General features: G+C 35.4%; 2 protein-coding genes and 1 non-coding gene across 6 annotated transcripts; 1 reads left to right on the forward strand and 2 right to left on the reverse strand.

Moving 5' to 3' along the window:
* Positions 1 to 2,755: 2,755 nt before the first annotated feature.
* On the reverse strand, positions 2,756 to 2,862 carry LOC121240134. Its single transcript, XR_005935463.1, has one exon. It is a non-coding gene; the product is annotated as a small nucleolar RNA R71 (small nucleolar RNA).
* Positions 2,863 to 12,063: 9,201 nt separating this feature from the next.
* Positions 12,064 to 13,614, forward strand: LOC121238128. Its single transcript, XM_041134973.1, has 3 exons — positions 12,064 to 12,523; positions 12,605 to 13,020; positions 13,093 to 13,614. Exons 1-3 carry the CDS (start codon positions 12,064 to 12,066, stop codon positions 13,612 to 13,614), a joined length of 1,398 nt encoding a protein of 465 aa, XP_040990907.1.
* A 629-nt stretch (positions 13,615 to 14,243) lies between these two features.
* On the reverse strand, positions 14,244 to 22,571 carry LOC121238280 (MLO-like protein 3). 4 transcript variants are annotated; one of them, XM_041135111.1, is made up of 16 exons: positions 22,422 to 22,571; positions 22,136 to 22,316; positions 21,767 to 21,824; positions 21,394 to 21,674; positions 21,161 to 21,277; positions 20,145 to 20,205; positions 18,245 to 18,333; positions 17,935 to 18,009; positions 17,443 to 17,531; positions 16,494 to 16,543; positions 16,189 to 16,229; positions 15,907 to 16,080; positions 15,711 to 15,746; positions 15,503 to 15,570; positions 15,012 to 15,072; positions 14,244 to 14,829 (listed from the first exon to the last, which is right to left on the reverse strand). In XM_041135111.1, exons 2-16 carry the CDS (start codon positions 22,271 to 22,273, stop codon positions 14,425 to 14,427), a joined length of 1,743 nt encoding a protein of 580 aa, XP_040991045.1. In that variant the 5' UTR covers positions 22,274 to 22,316; positions 22,422 to 22,571; the 3' UTR covers positions 14,244 to 14,424. The 4 variants fall into 4 exon arrangements, with proteins under 4 accessions (XP_040991045.1, XP_040991043.1, XP_040991044.1 ...); XM_041135109.1 differs by having other exon boundaries at positions 22,136 to 22,298; positions 22,388 to 22,559; XM_041135110.1 differs by having other exon boundaries at positions 22,136 to 22,298; positions 22,422 to 22,556.

Consider the following 22,571-nt stretch of genomic DNA (forward strand, 5'->3'; position numbering starts at 1 on the left):
TGGCACAAGCCCATCATTGTCCAGGATAATTAGGACACAACGCCCAATGCAAGTTCATGGGTAACAAACGTTAAGTAACGACTGATAAGGCCAGGTTGGTGTACTTAGTTCTGGGTTTGAGTCCTATGTGGCTGGTTTGTCTTCACGAGTAAAATCTAAAATTTTAAAAATTTTAAAAACTTTCGATCTAATTATTATAATTTTTTTAAATTTTTATATAAAATAAATTAAATAATTTAATTTTTTCAAACCTCAAAATAAAAAAAATATTAAAAAATATATTCTAATAATATTTTATTCAACTTTTTATCATTTTTGAAAACAAACGAGACCTTTTAAATTTACGATTGTAATATAGTATTCACACTTTTGGATTCATCGGATTCGGATTGAGGGAGTCTTTCTTAAATTTTAATCAGATTTTGTTTTCACAGATAAGTTGAAATAAAAGTTAAAAATTAAATAAAATATTATTAGAATATATTTTTTTAATATTATTTTTATTTTGAAATTTAAAAAAGTTAAATTGTTTATTGAGTACTGCTATATATACTTAAAGTTTTACTTACAAGACTCATTTTGTTAGTTTTCTTTTGAAATTCAAAATTCATGATTTTCAACATATCAACAATTGACATGTGAAAAATTAAGTTTTTTGTAAGTTTTTCTTAAGTACATTTAGTATTTTTCTTCTTTATTTTATGAGTTTTGATACATACAGTTATTTTTACGTACTTCTTGCGCACTCTACTAATATAAAATAATTGATTTGGCCAATCACATCAGTGGAGTGTGCAAATAGTACACAAAAATGACTGCACATAGAGTTTTTATTATTTTATTTTTTTTAAAAATTTGAAAAAATTATAATGATCAGATGAGATGAGATAAATTAAAAATATTTGCGAAATCAAACTAGGCATGATAATAATAATAATAATAATAATAATAATAATAATAATAATAATAAATGCTAACGAGGTAGATGGGAATATAATCGTTGGGTGGTGCCATCTAGACATTGAAATCCTTCGTGAACATAACTCATGTATCCAATAAAAACACACGGACATCTATAAATGCTTTGTTTATAGATAATGTGAGATTATTCCTCAACACCCTCCCTCACGTACATGTCAATATTTTTTTCTAGTCCTTGTCACAGGGTAAGTAGTTTGGGCCCATATTCGTCCTGTAGCAGACTCTGATACCATGAAGAAATTTATGAGCTTAACTCATCTCATTAAAATCGGTTCTACAAGAGAGGATTGCTCATTCTTTATAAACATGCTCAAGACCTTGTCCACAGGCAACATGAGATTATTATTCCTCAATCTTACATGCATGTCAATATTTTTTTCTGATCCTTGTCATGTGATAAGTAGTGTGGGCCCCTATTCGTCTTGTGACATGCTCTAATACCATGAAGAACTTCATGGACCTAACTCATATCATAAAACTGGTTCTACAAGATATGATTGTTCATTGCTCATTGCTTAAAAAGCCTTTTATGGGGAGAAAATTGGTGTCTCTATAAAATGGAGTAAGAGTGCTTTTAACCATACAAGACCTTATAAGGTGATTGACCTCGTAGGACACTGGTGTTGGGAGACGGTTGATGGTGAATGCATCAATAGAAAAAGCCTCAACCCATACTGATGGTGGGGCATGAGAATGAAATAGCATAGTAAGTCCAACCTCCGTGATATGCCTATGTTTATATTCAGCAAGGGACATATATCCACTGGTGTGAAGTGGAGCAAGCTTCTGGCAAACTCACGCACGCGGATCGTGGCTTTAACGTTGGTGTAGAGTAGCACGCATGTGGGGGCTGGATCATGGCTTCAACGCTGGTGTAGAGCAGTTCACATGGGCAGGAACCTGGAACGTGGCCTCACAAGCAACGAGACATGGAACGTAGTTAAGTGTTCCTCACACAAAATATACTTCATTATATGTTTGCTCAGCATGAATACTATTGTCCCTATGGAAATGACCATGGAACTCATCCATGTACTACTTTGATAGCTTCTGCACTTGGAAGATAGATTTAGAAAACCATCAAGTTTTTTGCGCCGTTGCCGAGGACAACTAGTGTTTATCAGAGCATTCTCATACTGTTGAGAAGATGTTTGTAGTGATGTGAACCTTTTTACAGCTTGGGTGACGTTCTTCTTTGTTTTATTTTATTTTTTTCCTTTTCCCTTTTGTCTTACATATTCTTTTATTTTCTGCTCTTGTTTGTATGACTGGTTGGACTAGGGACCAAACTTCACGGTTGGTTAGAACATAATCACTAGCATCTTTTACCTCAGCATCATTTTCTCTTGAGTCATCTTCTGACAGTAATAGCACCATGGCTGAAAATAAGAATTATGATAGGGAAGTAGTAAATCAGAACAGGACACTTAGAGATTACTTACAACCTGTCAGAACTAGCACACCCTCATGCATAATCCAATCTTTGAATGCAAACGCCTTTAATTTCAAATCCGGAATGATTCCATTGATTCCACATTTTCATGGCATGGAATCTGAGAACCCTTATCCTCATATCAAAGAGTTTGAAGAGGTTTGTTCTACATTCATGGACCGGACATGCACTGAGGAGGTTATTAGACTAAAATTGTTTCCATTTTCCTTGAAAGATAAGGCCAAAACATGGTTGAATTCATTAAGATCTAGAACCATAGGCACATGGCAAGAAATGCAAACTGAATTTTTAAAGAAATTCTTTCCAATACATAGGACAAATGTGCTTAAAAGACAAATCATGAACTTTACCCAAAAAGATCCTGAAACTTTTCATCAAAGCTGGAAAAGGTTCAAGGATCTTTTAAATGCTTGTCCTCATCATGGTTATAAAAATTGGCGAGTGATAAGTTTTTTTTATAAAAGTTTGACACCTAAAATGCACCAATTTGTTCAAACCATGTGTAATGGAGAATTTTTCGACAAAGAGCCTGAGGAAGCATTTGAATATTTTGATTACCTTGCTAAAAATGCTCAATCTTGGGACATAGTTGATGTGCATGATAGGTCTAGGCAAGTTGAGTCTGGTCATGGAAAATATACTTTAAAGGAAGATGATGATTTGCGTGCTAAATTAGCCTTGTTGTCCAGAAAAATGGAAGCCATGGAATTGAAAAAAGTAAATGAAGTGCATGCTGTCCCTAAAATTTCTGAGAAGTGTGGCATACATGAAGATCATGGGCATTCAACTAATGAATATCCCATGATCCCCGAGTTTAAAGAAGTATTGTTGGACCAATCTAATACTGTAAATATGATACATAAACCACCCAAATTTTGGGTGGAGGAGTGACCAGCATGTAGCTCCAGCAGCCTTGGCTCTGGGGCCCTCTCAACTCACAATTCAAGCACCTCCAATGCAAAAGAAGGGACTTGAGGAGACGGTGTAGCAGCTTTCAAACACCTTGCAGCAGTTTATGCAAGGTCAAGCAATAATCAACAATCAAAACTCTCAAGCAATAAATGACATTTGGAGCACACTTACAAAGATGACTACGGCTTGGAGCTCCCAAGAAAAAGGAAAATTTCCTACACAATATCAACCCAATGCACAAAGTCAGCCACTTCAAGAAGCAGTTAAGAGTTCAAATGTAATGCAAGTGAAGGCAGTCATCACTTTGAGAAATGGTAAGGTGGTGAACATTCTGGCTCAAGGTTCAGACAAGGCTGGTAAGGTCTCTAAACCCGTACAAAATGAGGCTGAAAAGAGTGAGGTTGAATAAAATGAAATTGAAAATGAAACTGAAAAGATTTCATGTCCTGTACCTGCTCATTTTCCTCAAAGATTGGCTCCCTTGCATAAAGACAAATACCAATATGAAATTTTAGAAATATTCAAGCAAGTTAGGATTAACATCCCTTTGTTGGATGCTATTCAACAAATTCCCACATATGCTAAGTTTCTAAAAGATTTGTGTACAGTTAAAAGAAAATTAAATGTGCAAAAGAAAACCTTTCTTACTGAGCAGGTCAGTGCCATAATTCAGAGCAATACTCCACCAAAATATAAAGACCCCAGTTCGCCAACAATTGCTTGTGTTATAGGAAGTTCAAAAATTGGCCAAGCATTGTTAGATCTAGGTTCAAGTGTGAATTTACTGCCTTATAATGTATATGAGCAGCTTGGTTTGAGGGAATTAAAACCAACTCCTATCATTTTACAACTAGTGGACAGATCGATTAAAATGCCAAGAGGGGTTGTTGAGGATTTCTTAGTTCAAGTGGATAAATTTTTTTACCCCGTAGATTTTGTTGTGTTGGATGTTCACTTGACACCAAAATCTTCTTTTCAAGCACCTGTGATTCTTGGGAGACCATTTCTTGCTACTTCAAATGCATTAATAAACTGTAGGAGTGATGTTTTAAAGCTGAGTTTTGGGAACATGGCCCTTGAACTAAACATTTTTAATATTTGTAGGCAACCTCAAGACTTGGAAGATGTACAAGAAGTAAATTTGCTGGAAAGCATCCTTGAGGAAGAGGCTTATTTGGCATACCAGCCCTCTGATCTACTGTTTGAGTTAGAAAATATTTGTGATCTTATCATTGATGACACCCCCATTGATGTTTCTCCTGTTTTTATTACAAAAAAAAATTTTAGGCTAAATGGAGGCCTAAAATTGAGCAGCTCCCACCATGGACAGCAAGTTTGAAGCCTTCAGCAAATGAAATCCTAACGCTAGAGCTGAAGCCATTGCCGAATGACCTGGAGTATGCATTTCTAGGTCCTGACAGCACTTTCCCAATGGTGATTTCAGCCCAGCTCACTCATAACCAATAAGGGAAACTAATGGAGGTCTTAAGGCAGCATAAAGGTGCTATTGGATGGACAATCACGAATATAAAAAGTATAAATCCTCTTATGTGCACTCATAGGATTTATTTAGAAGAAAATGCTAAACTCTCTAAGGAGATGCAAATGAGACTAAATCCTACCATGAAAGAGGTAGTAAAATTAGAGATTTTGAAACTACTTAACGTGAGAATTATCTACCCTATTGTGGACAACAAGTGGGTAAGTCCCATTCATGTAATTCCAAAAAAATCTGGACTTACTATTGTGAAAAATGAGAAAAATGAACTAATTCCTACTAGGATTTCTACTGGTTGGCGAATGTGTATAGATTATAGAAAGTTGAATGCCGCCACTAGGAAAGATCACTTCCCTTTGCCATTTCTTGATCAAGTGTTAAAAAAAGTTGTTGGTCATTTTCTATTGCTTTCTTGATGGATTTTCTGGTTTCTACCAAATAGAAATAGCACCTGAAGATCAAGAGAAAACAACTTTTACCTGCCCGTTTGGCACTTTTGCATTTAGAAGAATGTCTTTTGGACTATGTAACGCACCAGCCACTTTCTAAAGATGTATGCTTAGTATTTTTAGCAATATGATTGAAAACTGTTTGGAAGTATTCATGAATGATTTTTCAGTATTTGGTAGTTCTTTTGATGCATGTTTGACTAACTTACAAGCTGTGTTAGCCAGGTGTGAAGAGAAGCATTTGCTTCTCAATTGAGAAAATTGTCATTTCATGGTTCAACAAGGCATAGTTCTTGGTCACATAGTCTCATCCCGAGGTATTAAGGTTGATAAAACTAAGATTGAGCTTATCTCCAAGCTTCCTATACCCAAAACAGTAAAGGAAAACAGATAGCGTAGAAATAGCGATGTAGCCATAGGAGCTGTTCTTGGATAGCGTAGAAATAAGTTCTCACATGTCATTTCTTATGCAAGTAGAACTCTAAATGGGGCCCAAAGAAATTATTTTACCACAGAAAAGGAACAGCTTGTTGTAGTTTTTGCATTAGACAAGTTTCGAACTTATATTCTTGGTTCTCCTGTGATTATTTTCACTGACCATGCAGCGTTAAAGTATTTCTTGTCGAAAAAGGATGCTAAACCACAATTAATTTGATGGATTCTTCTTCTCCAAGAATTCGACCTTATCATTAAGGACAAAAAGGGTGCTGAAAATGTAGTCGCCGACCACTTGTCTCGGCTTACATTTGTTGAAAATGAGCACACTGTCCCTATCCTTGACTCTTTTCCTGATGAACAATTAATGTCAGTTGAAAATTTGCCTTGGTTTGCTGACATAGTTAATTTTTTGGTGTTAGGACAAACTCCACCCAATTGGAGTGCTCGAGACGTACGAAAATTCAAGCATGAGGTAAAGTCATTCTTTTATGATGATCCGTACTTGTTTAAATATTGTTCTGACCAAATCATAAGGAAATGTGTGCCTGATCATGAAATACAAGCTGTTCTTTCTTTTTGTCATAATGAGGCCTGTGGGGGACATTTTTCTTCACATAAAACAGTTGTAAAAATTTTACAAAGTGTATTTTATTAGCCGCATATATTTAAGGATGCATATAATTTTTGCAAAACTTGTGAGCCATGTCAAAAACTAGGCACAATCATTAAGAGAAACATGATGCATTTACAATCCATTTTGGTCACTGAGATTTTTTATTGTTGGGGGATTGATTTTATGGGGCCATTTTCATCTTCTTTTGGTTATTTGTATATCCCAGTGGCTGTTGATTATGTTTCCAAGTGAGTTAAGCCATCTCATGTAAAACAAATGATTATAAGGTAGTGCTTAAGTTATTGAAAGAAAACATTTTTGCTAGATTTGGCATGCATAGTGCTATCAATAGTGATAATGAAACCCATTTTTGCAACAAACCCTTTGTTGTCCTTATGAAAAAATATGGTATACACCATAAGGTTTCCACTCCATATCACTCTCAAACGAATGGGCAAGTTGAATTAGTTAATAGGGAGCTTAAGCACATCTTAGAAAACAGTCAACCCCAACAGAAAAGATTGGTCTTTAAGGCTGACTGATGCACTTTGGGCTTATAGGACATCCTTTAAAAGCTCTCTTAACATGTCCTCTTATCGCTTGATATATGGAAAATCATGTCATCTTCCCGTTGAGCTTGAACATAAGGCATATTGGGCTATTAAACAATTTATTTTTTCCATTGACCATGTTGGTTCTGTGAGAAAGTTTCAGATTTTAGAATTGGATGAGCTTAGGTGAGATGCATATGACAATTCTAAATTGTCATAGGAGCGCACGAAGGTGTTACATGACAAGCACATACAGAGAAAGAATTTTGAGCCTAATGAACAAGTCTTACTTTACAATTCTTGCCTCCATCTTTTTTCAGGCAAATTAAGATCGAGATGGAGTGGTCCTTATGAGTTAAGGCTGTGTTTCCATATGGAACTGTTGAGATTACTAATCATCAAAATGGAAATACTTTCAAAGTCTATGGCCAACGACATAAACATTTTTTGGCAAAACTTTCACATGAGGATACTTCCATTCCTTTGGAAGATCCCACTTATTCTCATGATCCCTAGTTTATTTCTGTTTTTCTTTAATTTTTCTTTTCTTTTTCTACTTTTATTTGTTTCACTTCTATGTTTTGTTCTTTTCTTTTTGTTCTTTCTTTCTTTTTCTTTTTCTTCAGTCTATCTTTTCAGGTTCAGCACTATTTATTTTTTATTTTTTTTTCTGGTTTCATTTTTATGTTCATGATCCCTTTAGCCATCTCAGGTATTTTCCTTCAGCCCTATTTTCTTTCATGCCTTGTTTTATTCATGATTTATAGTGAGGACATTGCCCATTTTTAGTTGGGGGATAATGAGAGTCTTCTATCATTTAGTCTCTCAGGATTTATAATTGTGGGATCTGAATTTTTTTTCTTTCTTGCCGCCAAGTTATTGTTTTCACACTTCTCTACTTAAGATCAAATAGTTGCTGTCTTGGGCTACACTAATTCCCATTCGTTTAGGTTTAAGTTCAACACAGGACCTTATGATAAGTCTTAGCAACTCAAACTTAGGAAATGTATTTCAAAGCTATTGATTGATGACCCTAATGGACACAAGACAGATACTTTTGTTGTTTGTTTGATGTCAATCAGTGGTTTTCATCTAAGCAACTAGCAAGAACTACAATGAACCATATCTTAATAGCCTAGGAAAAGTATGATACATGCAAAAAAAAAAAAAAATAGTGGTAAAAATACATGAGAAAAGGGACAGGCTAGAGATAAAAAAAAAAAATGGTGCAAGTACATTGGAAAAGGCTACCTATCACCGGGATCTGTTAAAAAAAAAAGGGTCTTTTAAAGTGTGATAGCGAGAAAGCCGCCAATGTAATGGCTTTGAATTGGAGTAAAGACCTTTTGATTTTTCTTGAAAAAGTTGCTAGGCTGAAACTATTGTGAGAAATCTTGAAACCAACAAATGGTAATCTGTTCACACACTTGATGCACTCAAAGATCTTCAGCTTAAATACATTTCCCTTGTTTGAGCTCTTGAGAATTTTATAAGCTTTTGTGTTGAGCTATGACCTGACCTGACTACATTCTAATGCCTAGGATTTCAATATGATAGATCTTTTGTAGAGATTTTTGAGTTCAGTAGCCCACTCTTGGATCTTTTATTCTTTGATCGCATTATTTGTTAGAGACTAGCAAAAAATTAGTTGGAAGGTGTGATAAAGTGTCAAAACTGCATAGTTAGGTTGATAAAGTGACTAAATTATTTAACAAAAAATGAATTAAACATTTAATTATGCAGTAAATTATAAACTGGGGTCAATTGTTAAATCATGATATTTTGCACTTAAAAAGCTTGTAATGCAGCTGGCATACTCACTTTGTTAAGACACACTAGAGTTAATCTATCTATTTTACCCTTATTTACTGAACACTTAACTAATTGTTGTAGGGGTAATTTTGAAATTAAGAGCCAGGGATTCACTAAGGGACATATATCCACCGGTGTGAAGTGGAGCAGCTTCTAGAAAACTCATGCATGCAGATCTTGGCTTCAATGCTGGTGCAGAGCAGCACGAGGGCAGGGGCTGGATCGTGGCTTCAACGTTGGTGCAGAGTAACTCACGCGGGCAGGAACCTGAAACGTGGCCTCACAAGCAACAAGACGCGGAACGTAGGACAAGCAACGAGATGCGAAACGCTGGGCTGGAGAACTGAAACGCAGGGGCTGGAACGAGGTCACGTACAGTATAAAAAGAAAGCATTTTTCCGTGCGGGGGCTCTCTCTTTTTTTAGCAGTTTTTAGTTTTATTTTTTTTGGCCTCTCTTAGTTTGATTTTCTTTTGGGTTTTCGGTTTCAGACCCCTGTTTTGGGGAGATTAATGTTATTTATTTATTTTCGGTTAGATTCAAGAATGTGGATGAAGTATTAGGATTCAAAGATGTTCGGCTAAATTTCTAAGCCTAGGTTGTGGGGAGTAATCCAGAAATGGATTGGCTTGACTTTGCTCATTTTCCCATTGATTTTCATTTCACATCTTATTGAGTTGTAATGCTGTTATATTTGGAGGAGTTTGAAATTCTTTCTCATGCATTTTGATCTGTTGTAGGTGCTAGGCACAACTGATGCTTGATCTGATTTAAGATTTTGATAGTCTTCTTTTATTGTTCAACTGGCTTTACAACTCAGTAGGGAATTTGGGACTAAGATATAACTTGTGCTTGATTTATTACATTTTCCGATTATGCTCCTTTCGTATGGGTTAGTGGTTGAGTAGAAGAGGGATTTTAGCATTTTCATTGTCAATCTGTGAAAGGATGAAAACTGCAGCTTAGGTGTTTATTTTTCTGTAATTCCTAATTCCTTGCAACCATTTCTCTAGCATTCATTTCTTTTCTCATTTCTTTCAATTTCCATTTCTTTTAAGCTTTCAAGAATTAAGAAAACTATTCAAAAAAAAAAAAAAAAAAAAAGAAATAGAGAAAAGATCCAAACCATTCATCATTAATACACTCCAAATCAATACATAAATATACTTTTCTTGTTTCTTTTCTTGGTTGCGTAAATAGCCCTTTCATAAACAAGTTCCTCGCACAAAATATACTTCATTATATGTTTGCTCAGCATGAATACTATTGTCCCTGTGGAAATGTAAGGTAGGGCAAGGAAGAGAGGTACACTGCCTACTCCCCAAGTCCCAAGTGACATTAAAAAGAGGTTGCAGTTTGAGCTTGATGATGAGAGGGGGGGGGGGGGGGGGGGGGGGGGGGGGGGGAAGAGAGAGAAAACAGGCACTGAAAAAAATGAAATGTGTAGAAGTTTGTTTGGGGGGAGCTACAATGAAAGAATTGGCGGAGGCTGTGAGGCAGCTCCGTCAAGAGCCATGATAACCTTAAGTTGGAATTGTCGGAGGCTTGGCAGCCCCTGCACAGTTCAAGCCCTTTACTTATTAGTAAAGGAGAAGTGGCCTAATTTTGTTTTCTTAATGGAAATAAGATTAAAAGTGAGTAGAGCAATGGTGTTCCTAAGGAAAATGGGATTTGAAGGGATTGTTGGGTTGGATTCTAGAGGTCACAGTGGTGGTTTACTATTGCTGTGGAAAAAGAAAGAGATGCTTGTTAACTTCTCACAAAGTCACATTAATGTGTGGATTGAGGAAGGTTGGGAGGGACAGAAATGACTACTAACTGAAATATATGGAAATCTTGATTCAAATAAAAGAAGAGGTTCATGGGAATTTCTGTCTTCCTTTGAATATGAAAGTAATAAGGGTTGGTGTGTGGTGGGGGACTTGAGTGAGATAGTGTGTCAAAGTGAGAAATAATGGGGGAGAATGAGAAGAGAGGAGTAGATGGATGACTTTTGAAGAATGCTGGAAAGTTGTAGCCTGCCAGATCTTGGCTAGGTGGGTAACAAATACACTTGGTGTAATGGGCATGAGGATGGCTCTATTATCAGAGAAAGGCTTGATTGTGTTGTGGCCAATTACACATGGTTGAGCAAGTATGCTGATGTAAAGGTGGAGGTCATGGTGGCCTTGTGTTCTGATCACTGCCCACTACTTTTGAGTTGCTGTGCTGAAAATAGTAGTGTGGGGTTTCGAAGAGGCAGACAGTTCAAATATGATATCAGTTGGGACCTAGTTGAAGGGCGCAAAGAAGTAGTACAATATGAATGGGGTAGAGAAAGGAGGTAAGTGAGGCCTCTGGCAAAAATACAAGAACTTTTGGCTGGGTGTAGGGGAGTTCTAAGCCAATGGAGCAGGAATGTTACAAGGGACAGAGAGCTGTTGATTAAGGAAAAATCTGAGCAGTTAAAGAAACTACAAGAAACTGAGGGTTCATGGCCTTTTGAGGAGATAAAAGAGAGAAGCAGAGAGCTTGAGTTGTTGCTTGAGCAAGAAAACTTGAGATGGAAGATACGTGCTAAAAAGCACTGGCTAAGGCAAGGGGATAGGAATACCAGGTATTTTCATACCTGTGCAAACCAAAGAAAGAGGAAAAATGCAGTTGAGAGGATCCAAGATGTTGAGGGGAGATGGGTGATGGGTACGGAGAAACTGGAAGCAGCTTTCAGTACCTATTTCAAAGAGATTTTCACCTCTTCCAACCCTGCAGATGGACATGTTGATAATTGTGTTCAGAATGTAGAGGTGAGAATAAGTGAGGAAATAAAGAGGAAGATGGAGTCTTTTTACCCGAGGAAGTAGAGAGAGCCTTAAAGCAAATGTCTGCGCTTAAATCACCTGGTCCAGATGGTTTTGGGGTGGGTTTCTACAAAAATATTGGGAGCTGGTCGGAAAGGAGACCTGTGATGCAGTCTTGGATTTTCTAAATGGGGGAGTTTTGTGCAAGAAGATGAACCACACTTTTCTGGTTCTAATTCCTAAAGTGAACTCTCCACAATTTGTTAAGGACTTTAGGCCCATAAGCCTATGTAATGTGCTGTACAAGTTAATATCAAAGGTGCTGGCCAGTAGAATTAAAGAGGCCTTGGATGGGTGCATCTCCCAAAATCAAAGTGCATTCATCCCAGAGAGGTTAATTTCTAACAATATTATGATTGCTAATGAACTAACGTATTCAATGAAGACAAAGCAGAAAGGAAGGGTTGGGAGTATGGCAAGCAAACTTGACATGGTCAAGGCATACGATAGGGTTGAGTGGGCTTAATTAAAGTCTATGCTGTTGATGATTGGTTTTGGTGAGAAGTTAACTTCCTTGATAATGGAATGTGTGAGTTCTGTTAGCTACTCAGTGTTTGTCAATGGACAACCTGGTAGAGTTATAAACCCAACTAGAGGAATTAGGCAAGGGGATCCCATGTCCCCTTACCTATTTCTTATCTGTGGAGAGGGCCTAAGTCAGTTACTTAATAAAGCTGAGGAAGGGGGGAGGATCAAAGGTGTATTTGTGGCTAGAGGTGGTATCAAAATTAATCACCTTATGTTTGCAGATGATTGTGTGGTGTTTTGTAGAGCTCAGCTAGAGGAATGGAGAAGAATAGAGGGAATTCTGTGTACCTATGAGCTAGCTTTAGGTCAAACCATTAGCAAGCAGAAAACTGCTATTTTTTTTAGTAGCAACACTAAGGCTTCTGTAAAGAGCTTGATCACCAGGGAGGTTGGGGCCACTGGTTGTAACAATTATGATAAGTATCTGGGATTACCAGCTGTAGTGGGAAGAAGTAAGTACAATATTTTCTAGGCTATTAAAGATAGGGTGTGGCAAAAGATCCAGATCTGGAAAAATATCTTCCTGTCAAAAGCTGGGAAAGAAATCATGATTAAGGCAGTCCTACAAGCAATTCCCACAAACTCTATGAGTGTGTTTAGGATGCCTAAGAAGCTTTGTGTGGATTTGGAGGCTTTAATGGCCAGATTTTGGTGGAGACAAGGAAAGAAGGAAACAAGAATTCATTGGTGGAAGTGGGGGAGACTGGGTGACACAAAAGAAATGGGTGGACTTGGCTTTAGAGATATGGAGAATTTTAATAAAGCCATGCTAGCTAAACAAGGATGGAGGCTAATGAAAATGAAGAATTACCTTGTGGTTAGGATCTATAATGAAATGTATCTTAAGGGTGGTTTATTTACTGATGCAAAGTTGGGACACATGCCTTCTTATATCTGGAGGAGTTTGTGGTTTGTTAAAGATGTGGATAAAAATGGGAAGAGGTGGAGGGTTGGTAATGAAAAGAAGATCTGAATCTCGGGGTGTAAGTGGTTGCCAGTGCCTACAATTTTCTCAATTCAGTCTCCTGTAAAGGTGTTGAGTGTTGATGCTCGAGTAAGTGATCTGATAGATGAAGAAAAAAGAGAATGGAAAGTTGACTTGATTAGGGAAGTTTTTTGTTCAGAAAAGGCAGATACTATATGTACCATCCCTATTAGTAAAACTAGGGCAGAGGAAAAGCACTTTTGGGGGCTATCTAGAGATGGAAAGTTCTCTGTAAGAAACACTTATCATGCAGAAAATCAGAAAAATAGAGAAATGAATGGGGAATCAATCATCTACTGTAAGGGATGGGAAGGAAAAATGGAAGCAGCTGTGGGCCTTACATGTCCTAGGAGAATGAAAGCATATGATATGGAGGGCCTTGAACAACATCCTCCCCACCAGGGAGAATCTGAAAAGCAGAAAGGTGCTAAAAGAGGCTATGTGTCCAATATGCCTGTAGCAGGAGGAATCAGTAGGCCATGTACTATGGAACTGTCCAGCTTCCTTGGATGTGTGGACAGTAAAGGGGCCCTGTTCAAAAGTGGAATTCATGCATAGAAGACTTTGTTGAACTGTGGTCAAGGCTAATTAGTGAGTTAGCAAAAGATGATGTTGAAAAAGTGGTGGCAATCATGCACTCAATTTGGGGAAGGAGAAACTCAGTGGTCTTTGACAGCAACTTCTCCAGTCCAGATTGTGTTGTTCAAAGAGAACTAGTCAACCTGAGTGACTTCCACATGAAGTGCACAAGAAGGGAGGAAATGAAGGGAGAGGATCAGAACATGCATTGCAAAGGAAAAAATGGAAGTGCCTGATGTGAACTCTGTGAAAGTAAACTTCGATGCTGCTATGGATCTTCAAGCTCAAAAGATGGGAAATAGTGCGGTGATTAGGGATTTTAGAAGGGATGTTTTAGCATCCTTGAGTGTACAAAATTTTTTTGTAAATTCCCCCTTTGTAGCCGAGTGCCATGCCTTATGGAGAGCTGTGGATTTCTGTAGAGAATTTGGATTTACTAATGCCTGTTTTGAGGGGGATGCTAAGGTGGTGGTGGATGCAATGAATGCTGATTCAGATGATGATTCATGGAAAGGGCAACTGGTGGGGGATCTGAGGTCTGCAATAGAAGCTTGGAGAGGATGGAGCTTACAGTTTATACACAGAGAAGGGAATGAACTTGCACATAGTTTAGCGAAGTTGGGTTTAATTTTTGATAATGAAATTGTGTGGATGGAATGTGTTCCACCAGAGTGTATACAGAAAGTTGTACATGATAAACTTTGTAACCAATTGAACTATGAATGAAATGATAACAGGAGGTATATTTCATAAAAAAAAACAAAAGCTATACAATGAGAGAATTCATATCTATGAGATCATGCCAGTACTCTCTAATATTTTTGAGTTAGAGATGCTAGCTTCTGACATTTCGATCTGCACAATTTCAGACGTTGAATCCATGGCATGGTCAAGTCCTTCCTCATCATGATCTTGGTCATGAACTCCTTGATCATATTGTTCTTCAACTATTTCATCAGCTAATTCGTTGGAAACATGAGCTTTGATCTCGCCCTCGTTAGAGATTGTTAGCACTGGGTGATGATGATGAGAAGGCAAATCCAACGAATCCAGGGTTCTGTTACTGCTTGATCCTGATCGTACAGAAACATCCTGCCCCTTTTTCCTCCTTTCCCTTGCTTCAACATACCATTGATTTATTGCATGCACCGTTTGGCCTTCTAGGCCGACTCTGCTCTTGAATTGTGATCCCATCTGTGCATAACCATGTACAACGACAACTTATATATAATTATGTTATCTTTAAGATGCAATCTATGTGCAATATGCATGCCATCCATGATATTTCACTTGAAATGGATATATATATATATATATATATATAGTATCTATTTAGTATAAAATAATAGGCATTTTGGTCATTTCACACCATGTACCTGGGTTACAAGAGCGTAGAGGGGAAGAGTAATATAACTGCACAACACTTGAACTGTCACCCTGAAGAGATTATTCAAAACAACTAGCTTTTAGTGAACACATTAATTTCAAGGAGCATGAAGGCTCGCATATATATAATTGCTAATAAGTGATCAGAGAGTAATATATGAAATAAAGTTAAAAGTACTAATTTCATAAGCTAACCATTTCAATAAAAAGTAACAGAAAATCATGTGCCACATCAGTCGGTGTGGTGTGACTAGAGATGACATAATTTAAAATGCAGAACATTAACATTTTCTTAAACTTGATTAATAATATGTATACGGATCGATGCATCTTGATCAATAAATCTTGAATTAATATACATGGTATTGTGAAATTTTCTTTGGGAATGAATCTTGGGTGGTGGTGATCATGACAAAATAAGATCACACATTAATCAGATAGAAGAAGAAAAATAAAAAGAAGAAAGAGCGAACCCACGTACGCTAATGCTACCCGAACAACAATGATTTCGATATTTTCATGGTAGCAAGACTTGATCCCATATTGCCACTGAAAATTAGAAAGTGATTAAACAAACATGAATGATCGAACTGGTTAACAAATAAATGCACACATGCACAATCACTCGACTGCATTGAGTTTAAAGCATGATCATGATCAAATGGAATTAAGCTGCCAATTAAGCATACCGTGACCCAAACGAAGAAAGCAAGCTCAAATGCATTCTGGAAATAGTTAAGAAATGAAATCAAATATAGATCAATTAGTACTTAAACAGTCATTAATTCTAATGGATCGTGCAATTATCCACAGTACAAAAGATGAATCTTTTTCTGTTTTTGGAAGTAATTGATGAGTACTAGGCCAGATCTATAATATTTTTACCGTAAACAAAGTAAAATGCAGAACGTTCAAGAAGAATTTGGGTCGATTGAACCAGAAATGACTGTCCTTGAGTTGCACCACAGGTGTTCCTTTGATTACGCTATTCTGATCTTTGAGTTGAAGAGCCATTCTTGCTACAATCACTTCCAGTTTGGTTCCAAGAAGTAGCACTAACTGCACATTAATATAATAAATATATCAAAATCGTCGACTATTACTACTAATTGAAAACTAATTAATCTGCATGTAATTATATATATTAAATTAACTTTGAATACGTACAATTAATGGGAGAAATGATAACCACAGATACATATGCCAACCTGATTAAGATGATCATAAATATCATTAATTAGTTAATAATGCTGGATAAATTGATATATACATGAAGTTGATGATCTTACAACATATTGAACATTTAGTGCTGTTTGAAAAATTCGTAGGGTACTAATAATAAATGTTGAAGGATTTATTTCTTCATGTATTTATCCTTTTTTCACTTGAGACCTTTAAATTTGGACAAAAATTCGAAAACATTCTTTCTCCATATATATATATATATAGTAGAAAGAGGGCATTTTGCTCACCATGCACGTCGAGAAGGATGAAGACGACGACAATAAACCACATGGAAGGGCTGTCCAAAAGTGTGAAAATATGATCATGAGCTTATAATTGGATCTCATACAATGAAGAAATACATTATTCATCATCTTATTATTGATCATCATCATTTTGATATAATATTAGAAATAAACAGTTTTCTTGTAGTGACAGCTACTGTTGGGAGCTCCTGCACTGAGGGCTCCTGCCAGTGTATTTTGGATATATATATTTTTTTGATTTCTTTTACATGTATTTTTTTAACACTTTTAAATATTTTTTTAAACACTTTCTTAATTACTACGTAAAAATAATAATAATAATAAAAAATCCCAGCGGGATCGGATGTCCCAGCGGAAAGAGTAGCATTTTCCATACTAATATATTTTTAGCATCCTATTGGTTACATGGGGTCAGCACAGAGAATTTCATGAAGTAGTATTTATATCACCATAGCATAATTTTGTCACATTCTTCTTGAAATCGTAATTCATTAATAAGCGGTTCATTTTCTTTCATTTTAATTCTAACAAATTCTGGAAGAATTAGGAGTGACCAATGCTTAAGAGAACTTCAATAGTTACAAAGATATTTTAACAAAAATAAACTCACAATTAACGTACTTGGTTTCATGTGTTAGATCTATTTTAAGATAGAAGTAATATATTTTACAATCTGACTTATCACATCAAGTCACGTCAATTTGTAATTTTTTTTTTTGTAAAGTCTTTTTGTGGCTTAAACATTTCTCAGCTTAATATTGAGATTATTAAGTAATTTTATGTGATATATAACTGCCAATTACAAAACGTCTAGCTAGCATCATAGACCGAAGACCGTTTGATATAAACAAAAACATGGATCAACCAAATTGGGCAAAGAAAGATGATCAGATATTCATGGAATAGGAGTATAATTAAATTAACAATTAACCTGATGCCAACCACAGCTTTGAAATCCTCGTCCAGCGAACGTTGTATGTACTTTTGGAAGTCGAAGGAATTATTTGTTGACATATGGGCCTATAAAATCAGTGGAACTGAGTTATATATTCTTAATTGGAAAACTATTTATAAAGTTTTGAGAAACACTACTTTACTGTAAAGGGATTATTTAAAATAAAACTACAAAATAACGTGATTTGATATACTGATACATTAGAATGTAAATTAAGTTATTTTTATGATCATAAAGTAAATGATCTAGCAAGTCACATAAAATCACGTTATTTTATGATCAGTTTACTTTTGTGTAATCTATAATTTATATCTGCAGCATTTCTTTACGCTCCAATTACCCTAATATTTTTCATAAAAAGACTAATTCGAGACTTATATACCTCAAAATTATACCTAATATTACGTCAACTTCTCAAATATCTGAACAACAGGAGTTGAAATTTAGAAAAAAGATGGAGAAACTAACTGAGATAAAACCATGGCGTAGAGTTAGGTAGTCAACTTTGGCCACTGAATTGAAGAATTGTCGGAAGAAGCATTTCTGTTCCAATTCAAATTTGAGCAAACGACGGTATGATCAGAATTAGAAAAATAAATATTAATGTTCTTTTATTTTATATTTTAATACATTTTAAGTGCCTGAACATCAATAATTAATATATATGATGGACACTATAAAAATTTAAGAAAAAAAAAGTAACTCTGCTATATCTATGCTCTAAATTAATATATAGCATATTTGATAAAAAGAAAGAAAAGGAATAATTACTACTTACGATCCAAAGATGAAGGGATGTTCTTGTAAAAGAATTCATATGTCGGCGCACGAACGTCGTTTGTCTTGTATATCTAAATCGATTAGGATCTAAATAGACAGTACTCATGATGTCAGACAAATTCAAAAAAAAAAAAAATCAAATTTTAAAGCATTGAACACCATAAATTATAGAAAAACTCTCAAATAAACAAGTGTTGTATAATTTTTTATAAAAAAATAAATTCTATTATTAAAAAGTAAATTTTTTGCACTTTTTAATTATGATGAGATTCATTTTTATTTTTATTTTTAGAGAGGCTTTTTACATTTTGATCAATTTATATATATCATTTTTCAACTCGTAGGAGTAATAAGGCAAACATGATGGAGAGATAATTGGCGATAAAATCATGTTTAGAATATTCTATTTCCTAAACAAGAAACTTGTTAGGATTCTAATTATAAGATATAAACTTATATAAAATCTCTAATTTTATATCTCATGACTAGAATCCTAACACAACCAAAGCATTTCATTCGTCAATATTAGAAGAAAAATTCTATTTATCATCAGGCCGCTTACATTACACACCACACATAATTTTTTATTTTTATTTTTAATTTTTCTTTCCTTAACAAGTTTGTAATATATGAATGATGAGCAGATCAATAACTCAATTAGTTTAACATGAAAAAAAATAAGTGTGGGCCGGTATATAGTGTGTGATCAGATGATGAGTAGCAAATCTCATATTAAAAACTTATAAATCACATCTAAAATACAGTATTGGAAGGTCAAAAATAGACTATCAGTACGTTATTTTTAAAAAAGAAGATCTTGCCTTTTATAATTATTCGATGGACTCTAATTATAATGACTCAAGGAAGGATTAAAATCATATTTAAACCCATATTCTTTAAAAGACTAATCAAGTGGATCATGGGGATGCATGCCCCACCTTCTGCTAGCTTTAGCTAAAAGTCGAGGTTAGTCGTTGATATATCGTTAGCCACTGATCATCTAGATACGATTATAAAAATGCCAAACTTTAATTACAGCTCACCGAAAGGCTTTAATAATTTAAAGCTTTGTGCTTTTAAAAACAAATTAATCGTACTGGTTGGTTTCCAGGTTTCCACCCCCTCTAATATTGGGAAATGGAAGAAAACAAAAAGCAGAGACCTTATTTAATTTGGGGTTAAAGATCAAATGGAAGATAAACAAAGAGCACCCACCTAGCTAGGTATACGTTTAGGAAATTAAAAAAAAAAAAAAAAAAAAAAAGTGAACAAGAAGATGATGGTACTGATCTTGTGATATTCTGTCTAAATTTTAGTAAATTTGGCATGTTTGAATGTTTAAAATATCTCAAAGTGAAATAGTTTGAGTGAAGATGTTAATTTACTGGGTTTTGAAAAATGAGAGAGGAAAAATTGAATAAAAATATATTTTTTAAAATAAGTAATATTGTATTGAAATTTGTCAAAATAAATAGATAAAGTTAAAATGTTGTATGAATATAATTTTTATTTGGAAGTTTATAAAAATCGTATTGATTTTTGTGACGTTTGACTATGATTAGATGAAAACTTTCAAAATTTAAAATTAAAATGCGTATCATGAGAAATTTTAAAAAAATTCGAGAATTCTCATATTTACCAGATAGAACATGCCTAAGGATAACAAGCTGGAGACTCGGAAAGCTATATTTCCCGTCAAGGTCAACCAGACACAGAAAAATGACTTAACGCAGAAGCTAATAAATTAAAGAAGACCCCGATTTCTTGGGAAGACTAATTTTTAAAATATTTTTAGAACAGCTAACAATTTTTTATTTTTTTATTTATTTTTTATGAATTAAAGAACTAGTGATGTTTTTTTTGCTCAATAAACAAGTTTGCAAGGAGATTAATCTCACCATTAGCCACTTGATATTCGATTGTCTCAGTTTCTCTTTCCCAAGCTTCCCAGCGCCTCATCTAATGATCATATGCAAATAATATTCATCATCATGGCCACATCCGGTCGCAATTAAAGAGAAAAAAATCAAAGAACAATCAAGAGCTAGATAGATTAATTGGGAGAGGTTGCTAGCTAGTATTCGTTGTGTTTAAAATAAATAAACCTAATGCCTCTCAATATTGACTTCACGCCAAATGGTACTCCACCCCAGTCTTCGGGGGCAATGAAGTACTCCACAATTGGGATCAGTACTTATGAGTTCGAACCCTGAATTATGCAGTTATTATAAGTCGATGGTATTCAAAACTCTCATATAAATAATGAACGACTACATATGTTCTTCTAATTAATCTGAATAATGCTAGATACAATTATGAGTTGTGCAAGTGTCGAGTATTTCTGTACGGTTCACCACTAAGAAGTTAATTTTTTCATACAGATCTTATATTTGTTTATTTTGTTCAAAAAAAGTGTGCCGCACTTGTATACTCTATGACGGTAAATATTATTTCTCAATTAAACCTCTAACTTTTTTAGGTTTGGTAAGTATTGAATGTGTTGCGTACCGTAGAAGGCAAACAAAATTGATCTATAGCCTTGCTTTGTCCTTATTATATGTTATTAGCAGGATAATCCATTAATGCTATGACAAAAAACTCAACTATATATAGGCTTAATATTCATATTCTGATGAGGCATAGTTTGGTTAGGAACTGTTTGGTCGTTGGGTGTGGCAAAGACCACTCATGATTCGTGCCGGAGTGATCGGATCACTCCCGGCGTATTGTGTGGTGGCCGGCCGGCACATGATGTTTATTATTTTAAAACTTTTAGGGAAAAATATAGGAAGATGTAATACATGGATTTCTAATAATCCTGTAGAAATGATCAGAATGTCTAATATTTTGCATACAAATCTAATCTTGTCTTAATATGAGAAGATTTATAAAGCAAGTGGGCATACGTACGTACCTTTGCCCTTCCTAAAGCCATGGTGAGAACACTATAGACAATCTGCATAACTGCTAACACAAATATGAAGTTGTTGAGCTGAAGAATCCCTTCTGGTGATATAAATGATGTCTTTCCCTGCAAATAAATCGAATTAAAGAAATATTCAGATAAATGGGGAGAGAGAGAGAGAGACAGAGAGCTTCCTCTTTTCCAAATCAATAATTAATTAAGATCAATATTATATATCGTACCTTGGAATCACAATATTCAGAAGAAGTACTGGTTTCAGCTGCTGCCAATCTTCTTTCAGGTTGCCACGAAACATTCTCAAGATCATCTTTTCCTGGCAAGTAATATTCAGATGTTCCAGTCCATATATGAGCAATTAATCCTAGTGCTTTGGTAGTTTTGGTTGTTACTCTTACACGGCAAGGAAGCATGGTATCTGCAACTGTAATCGGTATACAGATTTTGGAAATGTATCTTTGAGTTCCTGCTAATATGAGAGACATGAAACCCAAGAGAATCAACACTGCAAGGACACCACATACAAATTAGTCAACACAAACGTTTACCTGATCCGTTTCCAATTAGCATATAAATTGTTACAATTCTAAAACCTACCAGATTTAAGCTTCTCCAGAGCCTCGAACAAAGCAGTTTTTCGGTGACTTCTGAGCCACTGCACCAATTAGAAACCCAATACAGGCTGGGATTTGTAAAAATTTTCATAATTAAGAACATAATTTAAAGTAGCTTTCTTTACGGCAAACATCAAGTAGCTGCCGTTCATGAGTTAGTATTTGTAAAGGGCTTTTCCCGCTCGTTAAAAAATGGTTTCTTTGAGCATCAAAAAGTAAGAAAATTAGTTCCTCCATCAAATTATTGCAGACCATACGGCAGCTACACAGTAGTAGTAGTACTGCTACTACTACTTCCGATCGAGGTGAAAGCTTATCTTTATTTTCATCATTTTCTTGTATGTTTACTTACGTTGGAAAGGAGATGGATCAAGTGCTCCATAAAGATAGAGATGGAGATGAAGACAAAGCAAACGGTGGCTAGAGCCCAGACGGGTGTGTCTTGGAGAGAGCGAGATGTACTGCTTCCTTCTCCCTCGGATGCAGCCATATTTACTCCTATTTCTTCTTGAAAACTGGATCAACATCGGGAGCTAGGAAGTTAAAAAAGGAAAAGAATGGGGAGCAATCAAGGTCACGAGTTCTGAAATAAAAATCCACACACCAACGAAGAAGAATAATTAGGAACCGGTCTAAACTCTTCAACGCCGCTTTGAACCTCTGACTTCACCCATTTTGGAGTCGATTTTGCGAACGATTTGGCTCCGGTGAAGGTATTAACTTTGGTTTTACTTTGACACGGTTGTGAAGTTTTATGTGATTTAATATTTGAGGATCCTTTAACCGTT

Source organism: Juglans microcarpa x Juglans regia, chromosome 7D (genome assembly GCF_004785595.1).
Source record: "Juglans microcarpa x Juglans regia isolate MS1-56 chromosome 7D, Jm3101_v1.0, whole genome shotgun sequence".
In the NCBI taxonomy this organism is placed as follows: Eukaryota; Viridiplantae; Streptophyta; class Magnoliopsida; order Fagales; family Juglandaceae; genus Juglans; species Juglans microcarpa x Juglans regia.

Excerpts from the sequence above, each read along its gene's own strand:
- LOC121238128 (XM_041134973.1), top strand. The coding sequence starts at position 12,064 with ATGGAATGTGTGAGTTCTGTTAGCTACTCAGTGTTTGTCAATGGACAA. Across the intron at positions 12,524-12,604 it reads ACCAGCTGTAGTGGGAAGAA|CTGGGAAAGAAATCATGATT; the intron begins GTAAGTACAATA and ends TCCTGTCAAAAG. Across the intron at positions 13,021-13,092 it reads AAAATGGGAAGAGGTGGAGG|TCTCCTGTAAAGGTGTTGAG; the intron begins GTTGGTAATGAA and ends TTCTCAATTCAG.
- LOC121238280 (XM_041135111.1), bottom strand. The coding sequence starts at position 22,273 with ATGGCTGCATCCGAGGGAGAAGGAAGCAGTACATCTCGCTCTCTCCAA. Across the intron at positions 15,073-15,502 it reads GTTGTTCGGGTAGCATTAGC|GGTGACAGTTCAAGTGTTGT; the intron begins GTACGTGGGTTC and ends TAATCTCTTCAG. Across the intron at positions 14,830-15,011 it reads TCTACGCTCTTGTAACCCAG|ATGGGATCACAATTCAAGAG; the intron begins GTACATGGTGTG and ends GGTTATGCACAG.